This window comes from Hemicordylus capensis, chromosome 1 (assembly GCF_027244095.1).
Source record: "Hemicordylus capensis ecotype Gifberg chromosome 1, rHemCap1.1.pri, whole genome shotgun sequence".
In the NCBI taxonomy this organism is placed as follows: domain Eukaryota; kingdom Metazoa; phylum Chordata; class Lepidosauria; order Squamata; family Cordylidae; genus Hemicordylus; species Hemicordylus capensis.
In genome coordinates this window covers 197344275-197371627 of record NC_069657.1, presented here as the reverse complement: position 1 = coordinate 197371627, position 27353 = coordinate 197344275, and the positions used below count along the sequence as shown (strand labels likewise).

At 45.1% G+C, this 27353-nt stretch overlaps 1 protein-coding gene and 1 non-coding gene across 4 annotated transcripts in view; one reads left to right on the top strand and one right to left on the bottom strand.

The window, feature by feature from the left end:
* ITGA6 (integrin subunit alpha 6) overlaps positions 1 to 20576 on the bottom strand; it is a 77305-nt gene extending 56729 nt beyond the window's left edge. The window contains exon 1 of one of the 3 annotated variants that reach the window (XM_053266458.1): positions 20000 to 20576. In XM_053266458.1, the coding sequence (XP_053122433.1) occupies positions 20000 to 20166 (167 nt within the window). In that variant the 5' untranslated portion in view covers positions 20167 to 20576. Of the gene's footprint in view, positions 1 to 18302; positions 18322 to 19999 lie in introns of those variants that run through there. The other 2 variants (XM_053266467.1, XM_053266477.1) reach the window with 2 other exon arrangements.
* TRNAA-UGC (transfer RNA alanine (anticodon UGC)) lies at positions 18352 to 18420 on the top strand. Its single transcript has one exon. It is a non-coding gene; the product is annotated as a tRNA-Ala (tRNA).
* Positions 20577 to 27353: the final 6777 nt, after the last annotated feature.

The following is a 27353-nucleotide window of genomic DNA, read 5'->3' as shown; positions in this document are numbered from 1 at the left end:
GCAGTTGGTCCTGCCCAATATGTAATGCTGCTATATACTGTCAGACCATTTAGCATATGTAGTGGCTAGAGTGCTGGACTAGGACCGGGGAGACCCGAGTTCAAATCCCCATTCAGCCATGATACTTGTTGGGTGACTCTGGGCCAGTCACTTCTCTCTCAGCCTAACCTACTTCACAGGGTTGTGGTGAGGAAAAACCTAAGTATGTAGTACACCGCTCTGGGCTCCTTGGAGGAAGAACGGGATATAAAATGTAATATAAATAAATAAATAAATAAATAAATAAATAGTACTACCAGCTCTGACAGGAAGCAGCTCTCTAAGTTCTCTACTAGGGGTGGGGGAGGAATACTTTCAGACTCAGAATTCACATGCGGCACCCAGTCCAGCACTGGTGGCAATCTAACTGCCTTTGGGAACCTCAGCATTGAATGTCCCCCCCCCAGATATACTGCCTCTGAAGGTGGAAGTTCCATTTAGCTGTCCTAGTTGCCACTGATAGGTCTGTCCCTTTCTAGTGCCAGAGACCATCACCACATTACGTGGACATAATTTCCTATATTCGTAATGCATTGTCTGAGGAAGCATTTCCTTTTGTCTGACCTGAATGTACTTCCAAATAACTTCAATGGTTGTTCCCAGAGAATAATTATCAACCTCTATCATGCCCCCTTCATTTCCTCTAACAGAAAAAGGCCAGCTACATTGGGTGGGGGGCCCGCGGGCATAGGATTTCCCCCCCACAAAATAAAGCACCATAACATTTACAAATTACTTTCTTAATAGGTTTTTTAAAGGCTATAAAATAGGAATCCAGGTAAAATTTACCACTGAGAAGCATGCTAACAGTAATTAGCTGCCAAGATTGGGTGTGTTCCCTGAACAAACATGTATTTCCTTTTTAACTTTAACCCATACCATTTGATACACAAACTGACTTGGTTGATCTTGCTGGACAATTCAGAAATTAGTTTCAGCTCTATCTTGCTGCTGATTTCATGCAAGCATGGGCGCAGTTTCTATTAGACAAGGAGGGATGATGCCACCTGGGCCCACAGGATTTGAGTGGCCCCCAAGCATGGGTGTAGGATCCATTGGACAAGGGTTCCCAGCAGCTGGGGCACACACGCTCTTTCCAAGTGGGAAGAGAAGCAGCGCTCTGGGGCTGGGCTTCCTTTCTCCTCCCTCCCCCTGTGCTTCCTCCTCCAAGGCGGGGGGCCGCCCCTCACCGCCCTCGAAGCTCCTGGCCGCCGCAGCCATGGTGCCCAGCCCCGATCCACTGCTGCTGCCCCCGGTAGAGGACGGCAACCCACAGCAGCCCCACACCCGGCCCGGCTCCACACCATCGAGCTGGTACTGCTGCTGGCCACCCTCCTGAGCAAGCAGAGGGGAAGGCTTGCAGGGGTGGGGGTTTAGGTTGCCCTGCCCCTCGCGTCTAACATCACATGTAGGGGGCATGGCTTGGGCACTGGGGTGTGCATGCTTTGCATGCGCAACAGAGTCCCCATAGCTCCAATTTGTCCCCTGGCCATCGGGAACCTCGCTACGCCCCTGCATGCAAGGATGTTAAAAGCCCCATGAATGAACAGCCTATTTGAATGAAAGTCCTGTATATAGTTAGAATTTTTTAAAAACCCACCGCTTTCATGTTTTGCAGACTTTTAGAGGACAGAAAATCCTGACAATGGATGCTGGGTGCCCCAAGCAACTTCCCCAAGTGCAATCGCTGTAATACTACTACAGGTAAAACCACAGGTTTGGAATCAGATCCCAGAACTGGCATTTAGAATTCTAGTGGGGTTTTGCACAAAGTCCCAGAATTTTGCCTTGAAATCTCCCAGGAGTGCTCTTACACAAATCTCCAAGGGCAATATCCCTACTTAGTCTTCTAGACTACGGGGATATATACTTAGTGAAGTTATTAACAATAGTTATATTTGTATTTAATACTATCTTTAAAGGCAGCTAAATCCAAAAACAGTAGCTGAGGTATAAACAGATTGCTTATTATCTTATTTTCAAGACAGGTAAGATCCATAAAGTAATGATTCAAGTCTGTGTTAGCAAAACTCTTATTAGTGCAAACTAATGCCACCAGGTGCTCAACAATGGATAAGCTATTAAGAGTGGTCTATGGCAGGGATTCTCAACGTTGGGTCCCCAGATGTTAGTGGACTTCAGCTCCCATAATCCCTAGCCCCAGTGGCCTTTGGTTGGGAATTATGGGAGTTGAAGTCCAATAACATCTGGGGACCCAACGTTGAGAATCCCTAGTCTGTGGGATCAAGTGCTTCCTTTCTTTTAGCCCCCACATCCTTCTTTCTGGAGCATAAATTCCCATCAGTGGCCTTAACTAGCTGATTGTGAACCCTGGGATATGTGGTTAACTCTGTTTAGCCTTAACCGAACTTAACCACAGTTGACATCAGACATGGCAATCTGCACTCCGGAAAGGAGGAAGTCAGGGAAGGAATGTGGAATCTGATGTCCCGCTCCCAATTTGTTTAACCATGGTTCAGCATTCAGCAGCACATCAGTCCATCACAGCAAAAACTACACATTATTATGCTATGAAAATGCTTAATTCATTCATGGATTCTGAATGCATCTATCTACAATCCCATATCATCCTTGGAGAAACTAGAGCAATTGTTTAGATTAATCTAAACATCGGAATTGCCTTGCTGGATTAAACTAAATACCCATGTAATCCAGCATTTTATTTCCAGGAACGGCCTACTAAATGCCCCTGAAAAGTTCAAAAACAGGGCACGATGAAGTAAACCAGCCCCTGATGCTTGCCACCAGCTGCTAGTAATCAGAGGTACCCTATTCCTATGAATGGTTTATGCTTCCAAACACACTCACCTGTCACAGCATGAATAAGAAAATTGCAATCCTTATTTGGGAGTAAGCATCTCTAGATTAACTGACCCTTACTTAGAAATAACTAAGCTGACATTCTAAGCATTTACCTGGCAGCAAGCCCTATTAAACTCAGTGGCTCCTACTTCCAAAATTAATGCATAGGATTGAGCTGTGCAGCTGCATACTTACTTGGAAGTAAATCCCATGGTCATCAATAGCTTGGATGGAGCTGCAATTATCTTTCAATACACAATATACCACACCAAGCCATTAATTTTATATCCCCTGGCCTATTAAAATTAAGGGAATTACAAACTGCCTTTTATTTGCCTTTTTAAAAAGTCCACTCACTTAGAAGACCTCTTTTCTTTACTTCATTTTTATTCTGCTTCCATCTTGTTTTGCTTTTTACTAGCTCTGGAACAATGCCTCCCTCCCTGTTTCTGAGATGTTTCAGAAAAGCACAGAACCAACCTTCATTTTAATTCTGGCTAGGATTCGGCTACTTTTTGTGAGAACTTTCCTTGATAATAAGCTTGAAAGGAAAATTCTTGGAGGAGCTTCTGGTTAGATTTTTAACAAGAAGAAAGGGGAGTCCAAAATCTGCCACATTTTGCAGCTTACAAAAGATTTATTTCTGTTAAGGTGCCAAACACCTTAACTGAGACAGTGATGTGGGAAATGTTCCGTTTAACTTTTTTGCTAGAGGAAGAGAAGCCAGACAGAATTCAATTAGATCTCAAAAGCACTCTTTATTCGGGTTAAAAGAAACAACATTTATAGGAAGCCAGTTTCCTTGCTGTGGCTGTGTATACACTAAGGTTCTTCCATAAGACTGTGTACTTGAGTCTTTGCATGGAGAAAATAAGCTTTGGCTCAGCTGTATGAACTGCCTAAGCAAGGACTGGTATTAGTCCATAAGAAAGCCACTTAGCATTTGCAATTGCTCGTTTGAAATCCTGATGTCCAGAAGAGCATAGGTACATAGGAAGCTGCCATATACTGAGTCGGACCATTGGTCTATCTAGCTCATTATTGTCTACCCAGACTGGCAATGGCTTCTCTGAGGTTGCAGGCAGGAATCTCTGGTTCAATAAAAAAATCTTGTCCTATCTCAGAGATGCCAGGGAGGGAACTTGGAACCTTCTGCTCTTCCCAAAGTGGCTCCATCCCCTAAGGGGATTATTTTACAGTGCTCACACTTCTAGTCTCCCATTCATATGCAACCAGGGTGGACCCTGCTTTGCTAAGGGGACAAGTCATGCTTGCTACTACAAGACCAGCTCTCCTATCCACAGAAGCTGAGATTTTCTACACCAGTTTCAGCGAGTCTTTGGTGTTCATTCAGGCTTCCAAGTGATAAAATTGGCATCACAGTAGATTAGCAGGCTACAATCCAGATTGTTAGCAAAATGAGATAGCCCAAGAGACAAAACAAAGAAACCACAATTCTACTTAAAACAAGCTTCACTGGCTACCAGTTTGTTTCCTGGCATGATTCAAAGGGCTGATCTTGACCCATAAAGCCCTAAATGGTGTTGGACCATGTACCTGAAGGGAAGCTTCCTCCCATATGAACCTCCCCAATTGCTAAGATCCTCACTGGAGGCCTATGCTGGATACCCATCCACCCCTCCTTTCCGAAGTGAGCTGTGATTAATTCGGACAGGGCTTCCTCAGTGATGGCCCTTGCTTAGGGAACTTCCTCCTCAGATCCATTCATCTTTTATCTACCTTTTAGATTTTCAGGCATTAAGTAAAAAGATGGTTGCTCACCCAGAGATTTTGTGCTGCTTAAATTATAAATTGCTGGTTTAATTGATTTGTTATATTTTCATGTTGTTTATTGTACTTCAGTTTTGCTGTAAGCCACACTGAGAACCTTGGTTAGCATGTGGGGCAATATTTTATATACATACATACAAAATGAAGACATGATTTCCCCGGCACTGCAAGGAGCACAAACATACCCCAGCCAATGCTACACCTCTCATTTCAGGCTACAAAAAGGACACTGAGAGAAACAGCAAGGAGGATGGTGGGGCAGAGAGAGGGAAAAGGCCAGAAACACCATTAACCTTCCTCTTTCCACAGGATCTGTATGGGCGACAACCAAGCTTTTGAGAAGAGTTTTACCATTTCCCATTAAATTCTAAATTTTCGATTCAGTTGCCTTGCTTATTAGGATGGCTTTGTTAAAATCTGTGACCCTTTCAGACAAAAGAATGATTCATTAACAGCTTCACCGAAGACAAAAGCTTTACATTTAAGAAAGAGAAGTGATTGTGTTGCATGTCTCCGGGTACATGGCAAAGGTCTGCCCATCTGTCTACACATGTCTACATCAGCCTGGCAAGAAGATGAAGAACAGCACAGCTGTTTGGGGTATGTTGTTGTTTTTTTAAAAAAAAATCTGACCTTTCTCTTTACTGTCATTTTTATGCACCATTAACATTCCTTTGGTACTCAGCCCAATTGAAAAAAAGTATACTGTTGCCCAGATCCCAAATGAACAGAGTATACCACAACAAGGGACCGTATTCCAAACCCATCAAATATATTAAATATAAATGCCAATCCAATGATTTCAAAAGCAATATGCTGCTGTGTTATTTTTTAATCTAGAGACTGCATCCTTTCCCATTCCTCTTCCGGTGCTTTACCTTTTCACAAGCACACCAATATATCATCATTTATTCTTTGCCTTTCTCTGCTAATGTCCTGTCAGAAATCTTCAAGTTTTAGAACTAGACTAAGGCTGCAATCATATGCATACTTACCTAGGAGGAAGTCCCAACAAACACTGTGAGACTTATTTTTCAGAAAATACATATGGGATTGAGCTGCAAAACAAGCTTTCTCTAATTTATCTCAGACTGCAGAATTTAGGTCTAACCGTAAAATTTGGAAGTCTTAATCCAGAGACCTAGATTTCCCAGCATACAAGTTTTTCTGTGGCTCAGTAAATTGTTCTGCTCTCTATTCTTACAGATCTAAATCTATTCTTGGCCTGCATTTGCTAAATTCCATTAAACTGGATGTTCCATCCTGCCCAGATCCTGAAGGCTGCTTCATACTTCTTAAGGTAGATACTGAACTTGATGCAATGTACACCCTTAAAAGGGAGATGCAGAACTGTAAACTTCAGTGGACATGAAAAGAGGAAGTCATAACCACTTCTACACTGTGAGTGGGTCCCCAGGAGTTTGGGGTGCTTGTCTCCAGCGGACCCTTGAAGATGTGTTCACTACAACAGATACCAGTGTATGTGTGGTCTATATACTGCCCAAAGTATACGAATCAGTCTTCAGTCTAGGCACGTGCGAGCATAAATTTTAGAGACACTATTTGCCTCAGAGACACTTTTAGTGCTCTGAGAACATGTTCAAACTGTATCTGGCTGCACATGGTTGATTTATCTATGCTAAAAACATTTAAAGTGCCTTGATATTCTGTGCACGGATCTCAGTGCTGCCACCCTCCAAATCCTTTGTCAAAAGAAGTGATGTGTTAGAACTTAAAGCCAGACATTGCTTTAAAAAAAAAACACAACTCTATAATAAGTGTAATGCACCCCTTTAAACTTCAAATATTTCCACATCTTCCCCACACTGCAACACCTAGGCATACAGAAAACTGCAGGCATCACTAAAACCATCACAACTTCAGACACTCCATCCAGTTCAGACGTCATGGCCAAGCCATGCTTTGGCCATCAGACCCATGACTCATCACCTGCACCCTCGTCTCCTTCAGTTCCAGACTCTAGAACAACTAGTTTAGACGAGCAAAGAGGTGGCAAAGAACATTATTAGGCAGTGAGGATTTTGCTATACATTAAATACACATAGAGGTAAAGTAATTAATGTTATTCATTTATTTACCTTATTAATGAAGCTAGCTTGAGATTGTCAATCCTATTCAGAAAATGGGCCATATTCCTCTGTCTTTTTGGATTAGGCCAAACCCTGAAATCTGTTCTCCAGACTAGTTTGATCTTCCTGTTCAAGACCTTGCAGCAGGAAAACCTGGGGTGGGGAGTGCGGTCAGTACCAAGCCAGATGAAATCTGCAGGGGACATGACTCTGCATCCCCCTCTGCATCCCCCTGTACACATGGCCTGATCCAGCCCCGTTCCTGCTAGGAAGAAAGCTAAGGGGCTTAGCCTGGCTCTTGGATAACTGGAGGAGTCTCTGGCTGCATTGGCTTCTGCAGCTTGTTCTGGGGTTGAGGATGAGGCTTCTTTAAACTTTGGAGGCCTTTTAAAATAATAATTCAAGCTATAGGATCATAATAAACGAGGACTGTATTATCTGACACTTCACAGTAAAGTTCCAGTCTGGTAGATGGGGGAAGCGGAAGAGGGAGTGAGAAATATTTGGTGGGGAGCATCAGCTACCCTTGAATTCATCCCTGTCCAGCTCCCTCCTATACTTCCTGGTTCATCATAGTCCAAATCAGAATTAGAAATTCAATTTCAAATAGCGGTTTCCAAGTCTGAAGCGGAGGAACACTACAATTTGTGGTACTCATAGTTTACCTGATTTGGGTATCACAGTGAACTATCTCCAGGGAGGCACAAGCCAGAGGCACAGCCCCACCAGTGATCAAACCATTGCCTTGGTGTTTGAAGCGGGACAGTATCTAACACAAAACAACTTTTAAAACCCAAGGAATTATCTTAGAGCTTCCTGGTGGTTTTCGATGAAGTAGAAACATTAACATTTAAATGCTGTGCAACCCAATCCAAACTAAGTTTGCTTAGAATGCATTCCAAGTGATACAGAGAGTGCCTTCTGCACCATACATCTGTTTAAACTAAAAAGCGTGGTGTAGTGGTTAGAGTGCTGGACTAGGACCGGGGAGACCCGAGTTCAAATCCCCATTCAGCCATGATACTAGCTGGATGACTCTGGGCCAGTCACTTCTCTCTCAGCCTAACCTACTTCACAGGGTTGTTGTGAAAAAGAAACTCAAGTATGTAGTACACTGCTCTGGGCTCCTTGGAGGAAGAGCAGGATATAAATGCAAAATAATAATAGTAATAATAATAATAATAATAATAATAATAATAATAATAATAAAGCAGCTAGGGCTCTCTATGGACATTCTATTGAATGTGTGTAGTTTGGGGAGAGATCCTGCCATCGCAATGCCCCCATCCCCATACACATATTCATTTACTGCACAAAGAATGTTTGCATAGGGTTTCTGTCCATGAGAACAGGATCTATCCTGCAATTGCCTACATGTGATCTATGGGTAAAAACGTCTGGAGCCCTGCTGCAGAAAAGCAGCTTGAGGGATTTTCAATAGAAAAACAGCCGGCACTGAAAGGGTTAAGTATCTCTTCCCTTCCCCTGCCACTCCTTCCCTTGAAATTACAGTCTCCACAGGCTGCATTTCATTTAAACAGACACACGGACACAAACCCTTCTGCACTTTGCCCTTTGGTGTGAGTAAACTGGCACTGAAATAAAGAGAAAGGCATGGTGAACCACTCCTTTTTTAATCCCAGAATTTAACTATGGGTTTAAAAAAAAACCTATTCATCTATCACAGGTTTGAAAAATCTGAAACACATACACCCTTACAGTAAAGATTAGCTGAAAGGACTGGGTATCACCCAGCAAGCGTCTGAAAAGAACCTTAGACTACCAAGTTAAAAATGCTCAGTCCTCCTCTTCAGAGCTCAGCGTGAATGGGGTTACTGTTTTAGTCAGGATTCCAAGAAATGGTCAACTAGAAAAGCTTCAGTGACATCACCAGTGGATAATTTCTTTCAAGACCCATGGAAACTTACAGTGGATTAGTGCTGCACTGAATTTTTGCAAGTTTGAGTTTTCACTATGCAAGTTACCGTTGGGGAGGGGCACGTCTGTGGAAGGGGGGAAACCTTCATCTTCCACTTTTTCATGCACGTTTTCTACCAGTTCACCTGATCTGTGGGGGAGAAAATGAGTCAGGATTGCCCAGGTAGCCAGACCAACTTTCCCCACCTTGCCATGCTGTGCTGGTAGTCAGGACTTACCAGCACTGTGTGGCAAGACTTTTGCCCTGTTCCAGCTGCAGGTGCACGGAGCATGCCTAGACAGCTTTTCTGTTGCAGGGCTCCTCACTTGTAGATCAGTTAATAACAACAACTTTATTTTTTTAGCTGCCCCATAATAAATTGTTCTCTGGGAGGCTAACAATAAATAACATTAGAATAAAACATATGATTAAAACACACAAAACAAAACAAAAGGTCATAGTAAACCACAACACAATACAAAACATTTTAAAAACTGTTTTAAAAAACCTATTTTAAAAGATCTGAATGAACAGGATATTCTTTTAGATGCCAAGTGAAGACGTAAGTGACAATGCTAGGAAAGCCTCACTGTGGAGGCTATTCCATAAACGGGCTATTCCATAAACGGGAAGGCCCTCTTCCTTTCAGCCACCCTCCTCACCTCATCTGATGGGGACACTCAGAGCAGGGCCTCTGCAGAAGTCCTCAAGGGCTGGGTAGGGACATAAGGGGCAAAGTGCTCTCTCAGGTCATTGCAGGATAAATTCTGTTTTCATGGCAAACGATCGATGTGAAAGTATGCAGGTAGATTTTCACCTGAACAGGCTTTCCACCCCTGCCTTAATTTTGGACTCCCACTTTCTAGCCATGACAAATCTCATCTTCCAGTATGAAATCCACAGTGAACTTGTGAAAGCAAGATGTGCAAGCTGAACCTGAATTTTAAGTCTATGAATGTCTTGTCCACAAGTTGCCTTTCAAACGTTAAACCAATTTAATTGTCATGATTTCCTAAAAGAATCCTGGGAACAGCAGGGGCGGAGAAATGCTTAGCCCCTCCTCTTCACAGAACCACAGCTCCGAAAGAGCAATCTCAGAACATAGCTCATGCATGAGTGTTGGTGAAGTTGGCGGGGGCGGGAATTGGGAGGAAATTGCCAGACTCCCTGTTCCATTTCCACAATTCTGGATGTTAATTAAGGAAGGTATGTTAAACACACATAATCCAACAAGTGGGGCGTGACATATATGGGATGTGAGATCAAGGATGACCTCAGAACAGTGGTGCACCAGCTGGTAACCTCCTGGCTTGACTACTGTAATGCGCTCTACGTGGGGCTGCCTTTGTATGTAGTTCGGAAACTTCAGTTAGTTCAAAATGCGACAGCAAGGCTGGTCTCCGGGGCAACGCGGAGAGGCCATATTATGCCTGTTTTGAAACAGCTGCACTGGCTGCCAATATGTTTCCAAGCAAAATACAAAGTGCTGGTTATTATCTTTAAAGCCCTGAACGGCTTAGGTCCAGGTTACCTTAGAGAGCGCCTTCTTCAGTCTGATCCCCACCACACGCTAAGATCATCTGAGGAGGTCCAGCTCCAGTTGCCACCAGCTTGTCTGCTGGCAACCCAGAGGTGGGCCTTCTCTGTAGCCGTTCCTGGACTGTGGAATGCGCTCCCTGCAGACATCCGTAATTTGAATTCTTTATTGGAATTTAGGAGAGCCCAAAAGACCTACCTGTTCAGCCTGGCCTTCCAGTGCTCTTAAATTGTTTTAAAGGGTCTTTGATGTTTGTGAACCACCCTGAGCTATTTTGTAAGGGCGCTCTAAAAATCGAACAAATAAATAAATAAATAAAATAAAGTCCTTAGCTGTGCAAGCTTTCCATGCACTGCACACATGCCTTGGACCATCAATCCGCTGTAGAGTTACCATGTCCCCCGAAATTCCGGGCTTCACCTGGATTTCAAGCATCTCACCCACTTTGCTTAGCACACCTAGATTCTCCCAGATTTCAGATTTCATCTTTTTTTTTTTTTAAGTTAAGCTCTAGCCCTTGTAGAAGCGGAGTTGTGGAGCAAAACTTGCAGTCCCTATTCTGCTCAGAAATTATTTTCCAGCCAATCTACATAATATGCAAATTAGGCACCCGGATTTGGAAAGCCAGAATATGGCAACCCTAATCTGCTGACATGTCAATATTACTCTCAGATGAGCCTGTGCATGTGGAAAGAGCATTCCAAGTGCATTTACCAGGTATACCGGTGCATGTGAATGCATACACAGGTACGGGCTCTACCCATGGACGGCACACAACAGACATACATCTATATGCCTGATGTGTGCAATCCATACACATGTCTATGCCTTTTAAAGCAGTACACTTTATTTGATGAAGAACTGGGATATTTAGTCTATAGGCTAGATGCATCCTAATGTGTTTTCCCCCCACTAAACGTGGGTCATCAGGTCTTGCAACATACTCCCTACATACTCACCAAGACAATAAAGCAGCCTAACAACTAATAATCCAGTGGTGGCCCCAAGCTCTACCCATGCAAATCCCCCCTTCCTCATTGTACTGCCAGAAGGCAGGGGAGAACTTAAGATGGGCTGAATTACATAAAGTTTAGGTGCCAGTGTACATGTATGTCTCAGAGGCAGCAGCCATAATCCCACAGGTGAATCACAGCAACATGTAATGGCTACCACCAGTCTGGGCTCTTTCCATATGTTTGCCATGCAAGACGGAGAACAAACAAATACAATGGGTGCTTTCTTTCCCCTGTGTCTGCCCTCTTCGATTTGGCAGAAGGATCACCCTGGGTCACCCGAGGGCAATTTTTCCCCACTGCCAGGTGATGAAAGCAGGGCTGCACAACTATGGCCCTCCAGCAGATGCTGGACTACAACTCCCATCATCCCTCACTATTGGTCACTATGGCTGGGGATGACGGGAGCTGTAGTCCAACATCTGTAAGAGGGTCAAAGTTGAGCAGCCCTGCTCTAAAGGAAGAGATGTAAGAAACTGCTAAGATGATAATTTGTTTTAGACAGATGTAAAGCTTTGATCACACCCACATACATTAATGCCGTTTAAAATTTCTACAGTTTCAAGTGATACCTTTATTTATTTATACTGTGCCTTTCTTGCCCATTATAAATCTAGTATGAACAAACAAGTGGTTTAATTACGAAGCACAACCTCTGGACATCCAGTAAAGCAGGCCTGCACAACATAAGGCCCAGGCTCCAGATCTGGCCCTCTGGGACTATTTTACTGGCCCCCAGGTATCCTGCAGCAACACAGGAGCTGGAAACCAGGGTGGATTTGATTTAAATCAAACTGATTTAAATCACGATTTAAATCACTAGCAGGGTGGATAAAAATAAAAAAAATCCAATTTAAATCAAAAAAATCAGATTTTTTTATTTAAATTGGATTTTTTTGATTTTTATCCACCCTGCTAGTGATTTAAATCAGATTTAAATCAAATCCACCCTGCTGGAAACTGCCTTATAGTGCCATCCTGTGCATGTTTTCTCAGAAATATGTTCCATTGTGTACCCAGGGAGGCTTACTCCCATGTAACCATGCCTAGCATTGCAGCCTGAAAGCAACAGTGATTTAGGGGAAGGAGAAGACTTGGCATTTGTTTGGGGCTGGCATGCATTCTAGGGGACCCACTGATTGAGCAGAGGCCGGATCTATTTTCTGGCCACTATCCTTGATTAAATCGATGAGTCCCTTGACAGGGAAATAGATCCACAATAATATTTTTAATTTTAATGTAATAATGCACTTAAAATTGACCTCAGCCCCTGCACGCCAAGTTGTGGATGGTTCCAACCCACCAGGGCATTTGAGTTGTGCAACCTTGCGGTAGAGCCTTGATCATCTATACAGAGTTGCAGGGAGTTCCTCTAGTCTTGCATTAGGTGTAATTAGGAAGGCTCTCACTTTCCTCCCCCGCCATGGTTACTAGGACTGGATTGCCTGGCAGAAAACAGATGGACTCAGTTTTGTTTTTTGGTTTATAGACTGACAGCTCGAACCACTATAGGAGCCAGCTGTCACTTTGAATTAAGGCCCCACTTTAGAACTCAGCTGTGGCATTTTGGCAAAGGCTTTTTTTAAACAATAATCAGGTCTGAAAACTGTACTTTGAAGTTCAGTCCAGTCATTCATTCATCCTGATAGGTGAAACAAATGTCTCTATTGTTGCAATTGTATAAATCTCTTTCACTGTTGACTCAGGAAGGGAGCGGTATATACAGGATTAAAACAGCATCTACAGATTAACACAGCAAGGATGACCATCCTTCCAAAACAAATTAATAATAATGATAATAATGCTGGGGTGAGGATGGAAGATGGCACAGTACAGCAATCTCCTTCCCCCCCTCTACGAACATGAGGTTAAAAGTTTCAAGGACATTCTGTCAAGTTCCTCCAGAACACCCCATGCCAGTCTTGTTCTTTCCCACTATTACAGATTCTGAGACTGCAGGATATACTGTGGAGAGACAGAGTCCCCCAAGTTCTACCATCTTTAAAAGGAGCCAGAAAGGTTGGGCCTCCCTGAATTAATTAATCTACAAACAGTATGCTAAGGGATTAATCTACAAACAGTATGCTGAGGGGTAATGAATATGCTTTACGTTATCTCATTAACCCCCAGTAACGGACCAATACTTCTGAGTCAACAGACTGAGTGGAAAGTGGAATCTGAAAGTGGAAAGTGGAATCTGCTTCAATTAACAATAGAGCAAAGATCACCTTTAGGCAGTCCTGCCTAACACAACTGCTTCATGGAAAGAACAAGTGTCTGAAAGTGTGGGAGGCTAAGAAACGCCTGAGACCTGCTGGCTCAGACCAAAAGTCTATCACGTCCAGCATCCCATTCACCACAATGGCTAAATAGGTGCCTCTGTGAAGCTCACAAACAGGAAATGATGGCATCCCTCTGTCACCGTTGGTCTCTAGCAACAGGCATTCAGAGGCCTAGAGGCATCACACTGCTACCATGACAAGTAACCCTTGACCAACATCCTCCATGAATTTTTCCAATCTGAAGCTATCTAAGCTAGTGGAAACAATCCATTTATAACTAGTCCATTATTCAAAAAATCAATTCCAATTCCCCATACTTCAGCCAGTACATTACAAGCCCAGCACTTAAAGTGCCATCTGCAAAACATAGCTACCAGTATCCATACACCTCTTACATGGGACTGGCAAAAAAGTCACGCTACAATGAATGGAGGTCAGAGAGCAGTACTACTAAATGAATTGCACTTTATAGCTGTATTTTCATTGGAGCATTTTTACACCATCAAAACCTTCCCATTGATTTCAGCAAGGACCTTACAGAGACAAGGATAATGTAGTCAAGACTGACAGTGAAGAAACAAATGAATGTATAGTTCAGCTTGTGTGTGGGGACCACACAATTGCAAATCCATGTTGAGCCATTCGGCTCACTTTGGGGGTCCCAAATAACCAACCCCTCTCTGGATTTCCATTGTCTCACCTAAGTCTTCTAACCTCCATATCTCACACTGTTGCCAATATTGTTCACCTCTCGGCACACACTAATCATACCGTACTCTTTCTAGAATCCCCTCACTGGCTCCCTGTCCACTCCTTTATCCAGCAAAGCCTCCTTGTCCTCACCTTCAAAGCCCTCCATGACCTTGTTCCTCCTTATCTCTCCTCACACACATCCAATTATACGCCTAACTGTGACTATCACTTCTCTAGCTCCACCATCCTCAGCCATCCAAAGGCCTTCTGCTCCCTCAAACACCTTCACTCTTCCTCCCTTGCCATCCCATATGCCACCTTCCATATAAGGGATGGGGCCATCACATCGGCTTTGCATGTAGAAGGTCCCAGGTAGGGCTGGGAGAGATTTTCCTTGAAACCTTGGAAAGCCACTGCCAGTCAGAATAGACAGTACTGAGCTAGATGGACCAATGATCTGATCTGGTACAATGCAGATTCCTATGTTTAAACACTTTTTCCATTCACACCTTTTCCATGAAGCCTTTGGCACAACCCCTTGGTCCCCAAACCCTATTCTAACTAACAGGAATCTAAGTACATGTGACTGAAATAATTGTATATTCTTCTCCTGCTTCTCCCTGCCTGGACTTCATTCTGCTCACTCCGCTGCCTCTCTTATGTTGCTATCTAAACTTTCTACCCCTTAGGGCAGGGACCAGTTCTCTTTCTTTGTAAAGCACCAAGTACACAAATGGCACTATGTAAATAAATATAAGGTAAGGAACCTTGTCTCACTTAACTCACAGGGTTGATGTGAGGTTATAATCGGTCTTGACCCTCTTGCCAGTGACAAGGATGATTCAGTTCACATATTGATTTGACATAATCAGTTGCCTTGAGGACTCATACGCTATCACAGGTCTGTAGAACATAAGGCCCAGGGATCACATCCAGCCCAAGGGGCTTTTGCTGGCCCACAGGAAGTAATGTTCGATAGCTACAGCAGGAGCCCTGAAAAGCTCTTGGCCTGTCCTGCTGGAAAGCAACGATGGCTCAATGCAGTTGGCCGCTTGAGACCAGATGCCCCCCTCGTCTGCTTTGCTGCTCCTGCCCCTGGGCCAGAACCCACGGACACCACCCCCTCTTTCCCTCACCTGGTCCTCAACTCCAGCCCTCTGCCTCCTCGCTTTCATTAAGATTGTTAATAATAAATGTGATAATTAATGTGCTGAAAATTGCCCTTTGGCCCACACACCAAATAATGGTTGGTTCTACCCTACTGGGGTCGTGCATCCCTGTTTTATAACATAGTGAGGGATGTGTTGGTGGCACTGAAGCTTCTTGCTGTTTTGTTTTGTTTTTAAAGGAGGTATCAGGAAGCATCTTGTAGGACACTATTATAAGGAGTCACAATGTCCTGACTCTCAAGATATCCAACATTTCTACTAACTCTCAAGCTCAGTTCCTGGTTTTGTTTTGTTTTGTTTTTTAAGTCCTGCTGGAATGCTGCCTTCCTGTCACAAAGAGTGTTTGAGTTAGATCCTAAGGTTTCCTTCCTCTGGGGAAAAGAATCTTCCTCAAGAAGAAGGATTGCTTGTTCTGGAACAAGAAGTCTTCTTCCAGAGCAAGAAACCTTCTGCTACAGAAGGGCTTCATCTTCCAGAGGAAACTTTACCATCCAACCCTTTGGCTTCAACAAAGGCTAACAAATCTATCGAACTAGCATGCCCATATTTGGAGGGGTGGGGGGTTCTGCAATCTGCAGATGCTAATGTATTCAAGCCATATCTTTGAAAGCCTTCTGCCTGGCTTTTGAGGAAAAACATAGAACTCCAGCCAGGCTGGGTTAAACCACGCAGAAACATCATTTGCTTGTTCTCTAGGTACATATTTGGGCAATTATTTCCTAGAAATACAATTTCCATACAGTTAATACAGACATTCTACCCATCTGAGTAGGTTAAGATAAGTTTTCGAAACCCACAGGCAGATCTACAGCTACCCTGCTAAGGGCTAATAGGACTGTGAATCACTGCAGTTAAACTTCGGTCACTTCTACAGCCCGATACACAGTCATTAAAATTGCTTGTCGTTTCAAATGAAAATGAGAAGTTCCATCTTCTTTACCTGTTGTTGCCCACATGTGCATCTCCTCTACGTATATTCCCCAGTTGTCCTTCTACTCTCAGACCCTCCCTCTGGCCTCTCCCACTTGCCCTTATTCTTCTGGGCAACTCTGCCCACTGACAGCAACTGCGATGGGAGGGACTAGCGGCCACCCCAGCACCCCCAAGTTCTTCTCCCTCTTGCCACCAACACACTGTGGTCAGAATCAGTTGGCCCCAAAGAAACAGAAGGCAGGAGGAGGAAGTGTGGTAAGCGAATAGCACTTGGCAAGGGGAAGGAACACTGACGATATGGGGTGAAGGAGTCAGCGTGCCAAGAGCAAACGTAGCCCTCTCAAACAGAGGAGACGTGTTAGCCATTTCAGGTGTTCTACTCTTGGATGCTGTGGGAGCATGCAGGTAAGCCCCATCCCCAGCCTGGCATGCTCTCTACCCCTGACCCTGGCTCACCACAAATATAGTGTGTTTGTCTCTTCAGATAAACACTGTCCTTCTTGTGAGCAGGAGGTGGGGTTAAAAAGCATGTCAGCATGGAAGGGGGGCGGTCTACAAGCGCACTCACAGCATCCAAGAGTAGTCAAACACTGAACAAGGCTGCTGTTGCAGGGATGAGAAAGGAGCCCAGGGGTCCCTCACCTGCCATCTCCAAAATCTGCTATGCACACCTGTAGACTCAAAGATGCCAAAGGAGGTCAACAAAAAGTAAAGCATGCTCACATGAAGGAATTCACAGCATACAGCTGCAAGCTACCTATATCGGGCAGCAGCAATATGGGAGAGATGCTGAAAGGCATCATCTCATACTGCACAGGAGATGTCAGTGGTAAACCTCTCTTGTATTCTACCAAAGACAACCACAAGGCTCTGTGGTCGCCAGGAGTCGACACTGACTCGAGGGTACACTTTACCTTTACTGACTGTAACTTATCTATAACTTATTTTATTAAAGAGCCTTAACATTCCAATCCCAATCATATCTACTGAGGTGGATCTTTTTTTATTTATCCAGATTTTACTTCCACGGCAGGCTGCAATCCTAAGCACATTGACTTGGAGGAAGCCCCATTGAACTCAGCAGGACTTACTTCCAAGTAAACATGCACAAGATTGGGTTGTCTGCATATGTAAAATTTCAACCTTAAAATAATCTCTCTGTTTGGATGTGTAGCTGAGATGAAGCATTTGGATGGGGAGTTTTCCATGAAATATACACCCACACCCACACCCCAAAAAGTGGGCAAGCTACTAGAAGCAACAGGCATGGCCATAATGTAAGAGGACACATATTGGGCAGAAGCCAGCAGTGGCATGAGTCAGCCATGCCTCAAGGAAGCACATGTTCACACTTGTGGCAGCTCACCCCAGCCCTCCAGGCAAAGAAAAGGGAGAATTATCCTCTTCATTTCAGCTCCTGGGGTGGAGGGAAGCCCTGCACTTCTTCAAAACACGTGTGCAATCCTGGTTAATCACACACACCACTTCCTTTTTGGAGTTTCTCACATTCAGACAGTAGCCTATCCTTTTCTTTCCAATAAGAATCTCAGATGCCACCATATTTAATCCAAGGATGTCATTTTTGATTCGTGGCGGGGGGAGCGATGTGGGGAAAGATTTACAGCAAGGTTTACAAGGTTTACAAAAGATTCTGAGTTTTTATCATAGTTAGTACATAGACCTATGTAAAAATGTCTCCTCGGGCCTGGTGCAGATGTAACATTCCTGATTTTCTAACCTCCCTTCTTCAATACAAGTTTCCCCACCTCCCTTACATGGTTTGTTTTAAACATGGTAGAGCATTATGTCTACATCAATGCTAATCATGATCAGCATATACAAGAATCACACATTCTTATTAAATAGAAATTTACATTAATGTTAAGGCACCACCATTTCAATTCTTCACCTTCCATATCCCACCTTCCTTCTCTAATCCAAAATTGACTGCTAGGCTTGAGCAACAATGCCAGTGACATTCAAAGATACACACTGACTCCTGCACCCAGCTTACATTTTTATGCCAAATATTCAATCAGTAGTTGCCATCTTTGGGGAATCAGGCTGTGGCTCAGTGGTAGAGCATCTGCTTTGCATGCAGAAGGTCCCAGGTTCAATTCCTGGCATCTCCAGGTAGGGCTGGGAAACACTCCTGTCTGGAATCCTGGAGAGCTCCTGCATGTCAGAATAGACAGCACTGAGCTAGATGGGCCAATGATCCGACTCGCTGCTGCTAGAGCTGCCCCTTTGAGAGCAACTTGATTTGCAGAAGATAATGTTTAGCTCCATGCCATGGAAGGCCTCACCAACCTGCTGATGAACTCCAGAAAGCACAAAAGTATTGTAACCTATCCTTCTTCTCAGGGTGGTGAACATGGATCTTCCTCATCCAATTCATTCTCACAACAGCCCTTCGGGGTAGGTACAGCCAGTAGGGACTGGCCCAAGATCACTAAGTGCTGACTGAGTGATGTCAGTGTTAAAACACAATTCAAACTAGGCAACCTACCTTTTAATTTGCTTTCCTGAGAGGAGAAAACTTTGCCTATTTCAGCACCGCCTTTTGGCATTTGCTCCTGATCTGACCTGAGAAGTTTGCATTCTCTTAGGGGGAAGGTCCCTTTGTTGCTGTACCCCCCACCCAACCCAACCCCATCCCGAGATTCTTAGCAGAAATCAAGAATGCAAAACACTGTAGGCAGGGGGTTTGTTTTTGTTTCTTTTCAAATCAAAAGATTCCTACATATTTTAGTACCAAGCCTTTAGATCTGTTATGCAAACCTCTCCCAGAGATGACTTAGTTTTGAACCAGGTAGGACTTCCAGAAAAGTTAGCTTTGCTTTTTACTGCACATCAGTCAGAGGCAGCTTTTCAAAACATCAGTTTCCAGCTCCCTTCCGACATTTTGATACGCCCCATCTGTCTGCCGTGTTTTCTGGAGTTCATCTGCTTTCCCCATCTTCGCTAACAGGTGGTTGGTCTTCCTCCCTGAGCGTCCCCCGCTTTATCTTTTGGGTTGTTGTTTTTTTTAACCCGTTTTGTATGGTGGGAGGGGGAGAGATTTGCCCCACACACCGGCGGAAGTGAGTAGGAATCTCACTGCCTGCTCTACACCTCCATCCCCTAGAGGAGAAATCACAACAGGAGCTACTGTAACTTCAGAAGCTGCTCCTCCGGCTGCCTTTCCCACGGTGGAGCCAAGGTCGCTTGCTAGGAGTCCGATCCGCTCTGGGTCGCAACCTAACCCCTTACAGAAGACCCAAGCAAGCTCTCTAGCAACCGCAGCCTGCGCCGCGGAACGCGCTTACTTACTCCTGCCTGATCCCACCTGCAGCGCTTCCTAAGGCGCGCGCGCAACCGCACAGCCCAAGGGCTCGAAAACTGCAACGAGTGTCAGAATAGTTCTAATTAATGTGGAGGCGGGAGGGGGGAAGTCAACCCGATTTTGAAATTGTCATCAACCCAGCTGAGAGCCGCCGACTCCCGCCCAGGCAAGAGCGGCAACACCACGCGAGGACCCGCACAAGGTGAACGCGGAGGAGGGCTGGAGAGCCCGCTGTTTCCCGAGCGCCGGGAGAGCCAGGGAGGGCACCGAGGAGGCATTCCACGGTGCGCCCAGGAGCGGACAGGCCGAGTTGCCCTCCACCAGCAGCCCGGCTCCGGCTCCGGCTCCAGCCAAGTTCCCCGCCGTCGCGCCCCGCAGCCACTTACAGCCTCTTGTCCAGCGGCGCCAGCTGCCGGTGCATGGCCAAGGAGAAGCCGAAGAGGCTGCCGCTTTCGCCCCTCCACATGACCACGTTCTTGGTGTCCAGGTTAAAGGCGAGGGCGAGCCGGGGCAGGGAGAGAAGCAGCCAGAGGTGCCCCCAGGCTTGCGCCATGCTTTCCTGCTGCTCCGGCCGGAATCCCAGGGAGGAAGCGGGAGGGAAAGTCCTCGACTCGCCGGGCGTCCCTCGTCCGACTGGCCACCCTGCGCGGCGCGGCTCTGGCTCTCCCCCTCGCTGCCACTCTCTGAATGAGCCCGTTGTTCTCTCCTGAGACTCGCTCGGGCTTTGCACCAAGTGACGAACAACAAGCCCAGAGCCCCGCCCCGTCTCTCCCCAGCCACCCGAAGCCGCCTTGCCTTGCCTTGCCCTGCCCTGCCCAGTCCAGCCTGCCTGGCGGAGCTCTTTGACTCCGGCTGCCTAGAAGAAGTGAGTCAAGCCGGCTGGGCGCTGCTGCATTGGAATGGGCTCCAGGTAGAGAGTTGGCGCCTTTTCTGCTCTTCGCCGTGCCTTGACGACGACGTGGGAGTGCCCTTCGCGGTGCGGCTGCTGCTGACCTGTGCGGGTGGCTGCCTGCCTGTCAGGAAACGCAGAGCTGCGCTGTCTTCGATCAGAGCCGACGACTCCTGTCCTGGCCCATCTAGCTCAGCAGCGGCTACGCTGGGCTGTGTCACCCTCCAGACCTTCAGACCCGGGGGTCTTTCCCGGCTCCACCTGGACATGCCGGGCGGCACCTTCTTTGTAGGAAGCATGTACTTACTCTGCCACTGAGCTAGTCCCTGAGATCTGAGGGAGTGGCATCCACTTGACATGGGTCACACAGCAGCAAAGCACTGAACCCACACACACCGTGTCCTTTTTGTCACACTTAAAAGCATTTGCCATAAATGCCTTGGGCCATTTGTGTGTGGAAGTGTTACTTACCATGCTGGTGGCAAACCTGCATAGGTGCACCATGCCACATGCAAGTGGAGCAGCACATCTGGTTAGTACATTTAGGCATGACATATGGCATGGACCCTCATGCATATTTACCAGAAAGGAATAAATGCATTCCAGTGACAACTTAGTGTCATTTTTCTAAAGCCTAGTTATCACAAACGGGGCACTTTCCAGATTCCACTCTGTTCAGCAGTAAAATGCTTTGGCTTGGCAGGATCATTTTGAAAACGTAAATAGCTTGCACAACCTATTCAAAATAGCTTGTGCAACCTATTCAATTTTCAAAAAGAGATCCAGGGGTGATCTGGAAAATTACAGGCTGGTTAGCTTAACGTCAATTCCAGGTAAATTGATTGAAAGCATCCTCAAGGATAAAACTATAGAGCACACAGAAGAACAGGCCCTGCTGGGAGAGAACCAACATAGCTTCTACAAAGGTAAATCTTGCTTCATGAACCTTTTGGACTGGATCTTTGAGAGTGTCAGCAAGTGTGTAGATAAAGGTGATCCAGTTGACATAGTACATCTGGATTTCCAAAAAGCTTTCAACAAAGTTCCTCATCAAAGGCTTCTGAGAAAACTTAGCAGTCATGGGATAAGGGGACAAGTACATGTGTGGATTGCTAACTGGTTGAAGGCCAGGAAACAGAGGGTAGGTATAAATGGAGAGTTTTCACAATGGAGGGAAGTAAGAACTGGGGTCCCCCAAGGATCTATACTGGGACCGGTGCTTTTTAATTTATACATAAATGATCTAGAAGTAGGGGTAAGCACCGAGGTGGCCAAATTTGCAGATGATACTAAACTCTTTCAGGTAGTAAAATCCAAAACAGATTGTGAGCAGCTCCAAAAGGATCTCTCCAAACTGGGAGAGTGGGTGACAAAATGGCAAATGCGGTTCAGTGTTGGCAAGTGTAAAGTGATGCACATTGGGATGAAAAACCCCAACTTCAAGTATATGCTGATGGGATCTGAGCTGTCAGTGACTGACCAGGAGAGGGATCTTGGGGTTGTGGTGGACAGCTCGTTGAAAGTGTCTACTCAATGTGCGGCAGCTGTGAAAAAGGCCAATTCCATGCTAGGGATCATTAGGAAGGGGATTGTAAATAAAATGGCTAACATAATGCCCTTATACAAAACTATGGTGCAGCCACACCTGGAGTACTGTGTACAATTCTGGTCACCACATCTAAAAAAGGACATTGTAGAACGGGAAAAGGTGCAGAAGAGGGCAACCAAGATGGTCAGGGGCCTAGAGCACCTTTCTTATGAGGCAAGGGTGCAACACCTGGGGCTATTTCATTTAGAAAAAAGAAGACTGTGGGGAGACATGATAAAGGTCTATAAAATCATGCATGGTATGGAAAAAGTGAATAAAGAGAAATCCTTCTCCCTTTCACATAACACTAGAACCAGGGGTCATCCCATGAAATTGACTGCCAGGAAATTTAGGACCAATAAACGGAAGTCCTTTTTCACCTTGTAGAATTCTCTGCCACAAGATATGATGAGGGCATGCCCTCAACTCCTGCCTATAGGCTTCCAGTGGCATCTGGTGGGTCACTGTGTAAAACAGGATGCTGGATTAGATGGGCCTTGGGCCTGATCCAGCAGGGCTGTTCTTATGTTCTTAACCCTCCTACCATGGGAAAATACAGCTTGCTTTTTTTTAAAGCTTTTTTTTTTTTTTGGCAACGCACATGCAATGCAGTGAGGGAACAACCAATCATGTGATTCCCTACCTACATTCTGAAGTGGTACAATCTAGACACCAGTTGAGCACTTCATCTGCTACTTGTTAGGCGATGCTATGTCCCTTGAATGAGCTTTCTAGCCTTCCACACTGAATCTGCTCACTTAGGCTAAAAACATGAAGCTCTGAGTGGTTCCAGGCATCACACAGCAGGTGTGTTTGCCAGGGGTAGCCCAGCATTACAGTAGCATCTACTCCATCAAATCCATCAAACGTTTGAGTGAGACACATGTCCTTATACACACGAGCAAAGCTGTGAAAGCCTTGATTGATTGAATGAATGTGCATAGGTGTTTAAGGACACTTGCCGGTTTTTCACAGATTGAGTTTGACCTTCAGCAAGGCAGCCATGTTTGCTTCAGCAACATCAATATCTCTCAAAGCAACCACAGATATAGATCCTTAAAAACCCACGTGCCTGCAACCAGGTTGCTGCAGCATGTGTACATGTGTGTTGAAGGATGCAAGCCTCCATTTGTGATGTACATGTTTGCTGCAGGAGACATCAGTGAAACACTAGTGGAACTGTGACAAATACTTTTGCCACATAAACTGCAGGGCCGCTCTCTGGTTTCTGCATCTTGACTCTGCTGGAGAGTAGATCAGCTGTTGCTTCCGAAACCCCTCTGACACTTGCAGGAGGACTGCAGAAAGCAACCCAGAGTGTTTCCCTGGCGAACAACTGCTCACACAAGCCTCTCAGAATGACATGAATGATGGTGCTGCTGCAAAGGAGATCAGCTAGTCATCCAGTCCAGCTTCCTTAACTGTGTGGTGGGAATTTCAGAATCGCTTTTGCAGAGCAATGTTACTTTGGAGGGCATAGCAATGAAGACTGATGAGGTCTTTTCAAAGTGATCTGATTTATAACAATATATTTAGTTATCACAGGTTTATAAAGAATTATAAGGGATGCAACAGCAGACATAAGCAGCGCCAAAAACATCAGTTCAGAGTGCAGTATATGAGTGCATTAGAATGCTTTTCTAACAGAGCCAAACTTCATGTACTGCTCCTCTCACCAAAAGCATTGCCTGACTTCTAAACTCTTCAGTGCCATCCAAAAATCTGGTGATAAACCAGTTAAAAGTGTCCTTGTGGAGTTACAGCAACTAACTACATCTTCTTTCTTCCCCATTAGCCAACAGATCACATTTAGAGAGGCAGTTTCTGTCATTGTCTTCCTCCCCCACCCGCCACAAAGCCCCTGCTAACTGAGCAAAGAGGCAAGTTTTAAAGTGGTGGTTCTCTTACATTTATCAAGGAGAGAGCAATTGTCCCTATCCAGCCCAGAGGTGCACCTTGGTAATTTTGGAGCCTGGACCTAAAGGCCTTCCCCCCCCCCCGCCTGCTGCAAGATAAGCATCATACACACACACACACACACACACACACACACACACACACACACACTTCAATATTAAGCAACTGAATTTGCAAGAATGTAAAGATGTATAACAATACTCTTTATGCAAATATGCATTAGCAGAAACATTCCTGAGAGAGTCGCAGCATGAGCGCTCGCTCTCTCGCTCGCTCGCTGTCTCTCTCTCACCCCACCCACTCCAAGACCCTAACTATGAGAATAATGTGAGAACTCAGTACTGCACCCACACCCACACACACACACACACACACACACACACAAATGCACTCAGAAAACAGTTTGTAACACTTGAAGCAAGCAACAGATCCCCCTTGGAGCTTCCCCCTTGCCACCCCCCACCCACGCCAAGACCCCAACCCCCAGCATAACATAATTCAGTCGACACAGTTTACCTGCTGTTGTTCATCAGAAGTTCTCACTCACACTTGGTTGGTGGGGGGCGGGGTGTTTGTAATTGGCAACCCAGCAAGGGAGGCACTCACTGGATGGCTCCACGTGCCTGCTGGGGGCTGGCCACCTCACTGCTGTCTCTCCCCTCATGGCAGCTGCTGGCTGCTGTGGCCGCCTGCCCCCCTCCCCCAGCGGCTGCTTGCTCAGGGCTTCCTCACAGCAGCCTCCACTCATGCTGCCCTACCACCCAGGTCCCCGGCGGGGGGTGCATTTGCCGCCACCACCACCCTGAAAGGAGGACTGGACTTCAGACCGGAAGTCCGGTCCAAAGAGTGCCACTGATCAGCGTGCCAGTACAACATCCCTCCAGTGGGTATTGCTGGCATCTACCTTGTGTTTCACTTTTGAATGTGGACCCTTTGGGGACAGGGAACCAGCCCCTTCCTACTATTCTTTTTGCTTTGTAAACCACGTTGAGAACTTTTCTGTTGAAAAGTGGAAATAAAAAGTATTTATTATATAAATAATAAAAAATAGTGTATACACACACAGAGGGTTGGCTCACACATGCATGTACATAACCTGATTTCTCAGGTTACTCAGCATTTGGTGACTGAGAAGTAAATGTGTGAACTGACTCCATGTGGGGCAGGGGGGGCCTGTTTGAGGTGATACAAACATTCTGTCTGTTGTGTTGCAACAGACCAGTTGCAGGGGAGTAACTGCAGGAGGGAGGGCATGCCCTCAACTCCTGCCTGTAGGCTTCCAGTGGCATCTGGTGGGCCACTGTATGAAACAGGATGTCGGATTAGGTGGGCCTTGGGCCTGATCCAGCAGGGCTGTTCTTATGTTCATATGTGCTAGATCTGTGGTGGCACATTCATACATACAAAACAAATCACCACTCAAAAATGCACTCATCAAAAGTGGTGAACATGCATGCCTAACCAACCAGGGGCATAGCAAGGTTGTAGTGGGCGCAGAGACGAGATTTTAAAATGCCCCCCCCCCATTGAAGCTCAACTCATGAAGTAAAGAAATCTTAAATGAGGCTGAATAGTGGTAACAAAAAACATATATATAAACATCTATGTGCCACAATAAAACATCATCCTAAATTATTTTTTTAAAGGTTTTGTAAATTGTGGACGATGCAAATCATTTAAGGGTACTAGAGAAAGACATGCTGTTCTGGTAGCTCCAGGTCTTAACACTCACATCAGTTTCGGAGGATGAATACAACTGAAGGAAGCCCGGGTGGGTGCGCGGCTGGGGGAGTCAGTCATGTGACTTGCCTCTGGGGGGTCCCCCAAGGCAGTGGGCCCCCAGACAAATCTCTCCCCTTGCTCTATTATAGTTACGCCCCTGTAACAAACCCTGTCTATGCTAGATCTAAGTTGGCCTTTGCAATAATATCCAGGTAATGATCAACAGGAAAAAGGCACTTACAGACTATTAACTCAAAGAGCAAGCAGGGAATCGAACAGAATGCTCACATTCAGAAACTTGACTTCCAAAGACTCTTGAGTTTTTGAACCATTAGCACAAGTAAAGCAACTTGCATACTTTAAGTTTTCCTTCTGTAGTCATATTTGTAAGCTTCTAATAATGTCAAGTGTTTTTGGCACCACATGTTGTGAATACAGTCATGCAACTTCCTAGACTTCCTGGGAAACAGAATCTAGAGGCCACTGAGGATGCTTACGTATTAAAAAGCAGGGAACAAGCATTCTGTAATGTACTCCAGTCCCATTCATTTCAATTGGATTTTATTGTTCCCTCTGTAAGTGCTGCCAACAAAAAAAGTATTTGCCTATTAAAATGAGTTTAAGGCACTTAAAAAATGACAAATACATCTAATGGACATTTTACATTTTGTTACTTTCAGCCATGATCATATATGTAATAATGCTGTGTTACATGTTGACCTTATTTCATTTACTTTCTGTATCCAGCCAGATTGGTGATGACGTATAGCATTTCTGTGTGGGTGCCACTCTTGTGAAAGTCTCTCCCAAGAGAGGCCCACCAAGCTCAGTCTTTATGGGCTTTTAAACAGGCTATTTCTGATGTTTTTCTGCTGCTGACTATTGACAATGGTTGTCTGAACTGATTTGTGTGTGGCTATATGTAGTTATATGATTTTGTTGTTGTTGTTTTCATTATGAGGCACCTCTGGGAAGGAATAGTGAGATAAAAATTCAACCACAGGGGCAAATCTCTTTAGGAGGAAACCATTTCCAAGGCTGGTCTCTTCGCAAGATGAAAGGCGTTCGTCTTTTCTGCTAACACATGCGCTGCCATTGCTGAATGTTCAGCTGCCTGTTTATTAACGGCACGTTGAGCCTCTGCCAAATGCACTACAAGATGTGGACCTGCTGTGCCGACATATTGAGCAGCAACAGTGCCAGAAATGCTCTCCTCATCAATGTAACAATTCTTTGTTTAATGATAGGGTTGAGACTGAAATTTTCATTTATAAAGAGGGGGAAGAGGAGGATGGGGAGCGAGAGCCAAATGAGGCACTCCAATCTGCCTTCTGGAGACACTCTAAGAATGGGCCCTTTTATTGCTAAGTTTTCATCTGTCACCAGGACAAAAAACAAATCTGCACATTTATTTGGCCTAAAGTGTAGTCTATAATTTATTGGTATAAGTGAACACACAGCTGTGTATCTTTCAGACTGCAGGTGAGACAAGTTAATAAACCAAAGATATATATATATATGTTTCTAACATCGATTGCAACATTTGCATTTCAGAATAAACATTTCTGAAGTCTATGTATATGAAAGTGCGGTTCCCCCATTCCATGTTTGTCGTAGCATTCTA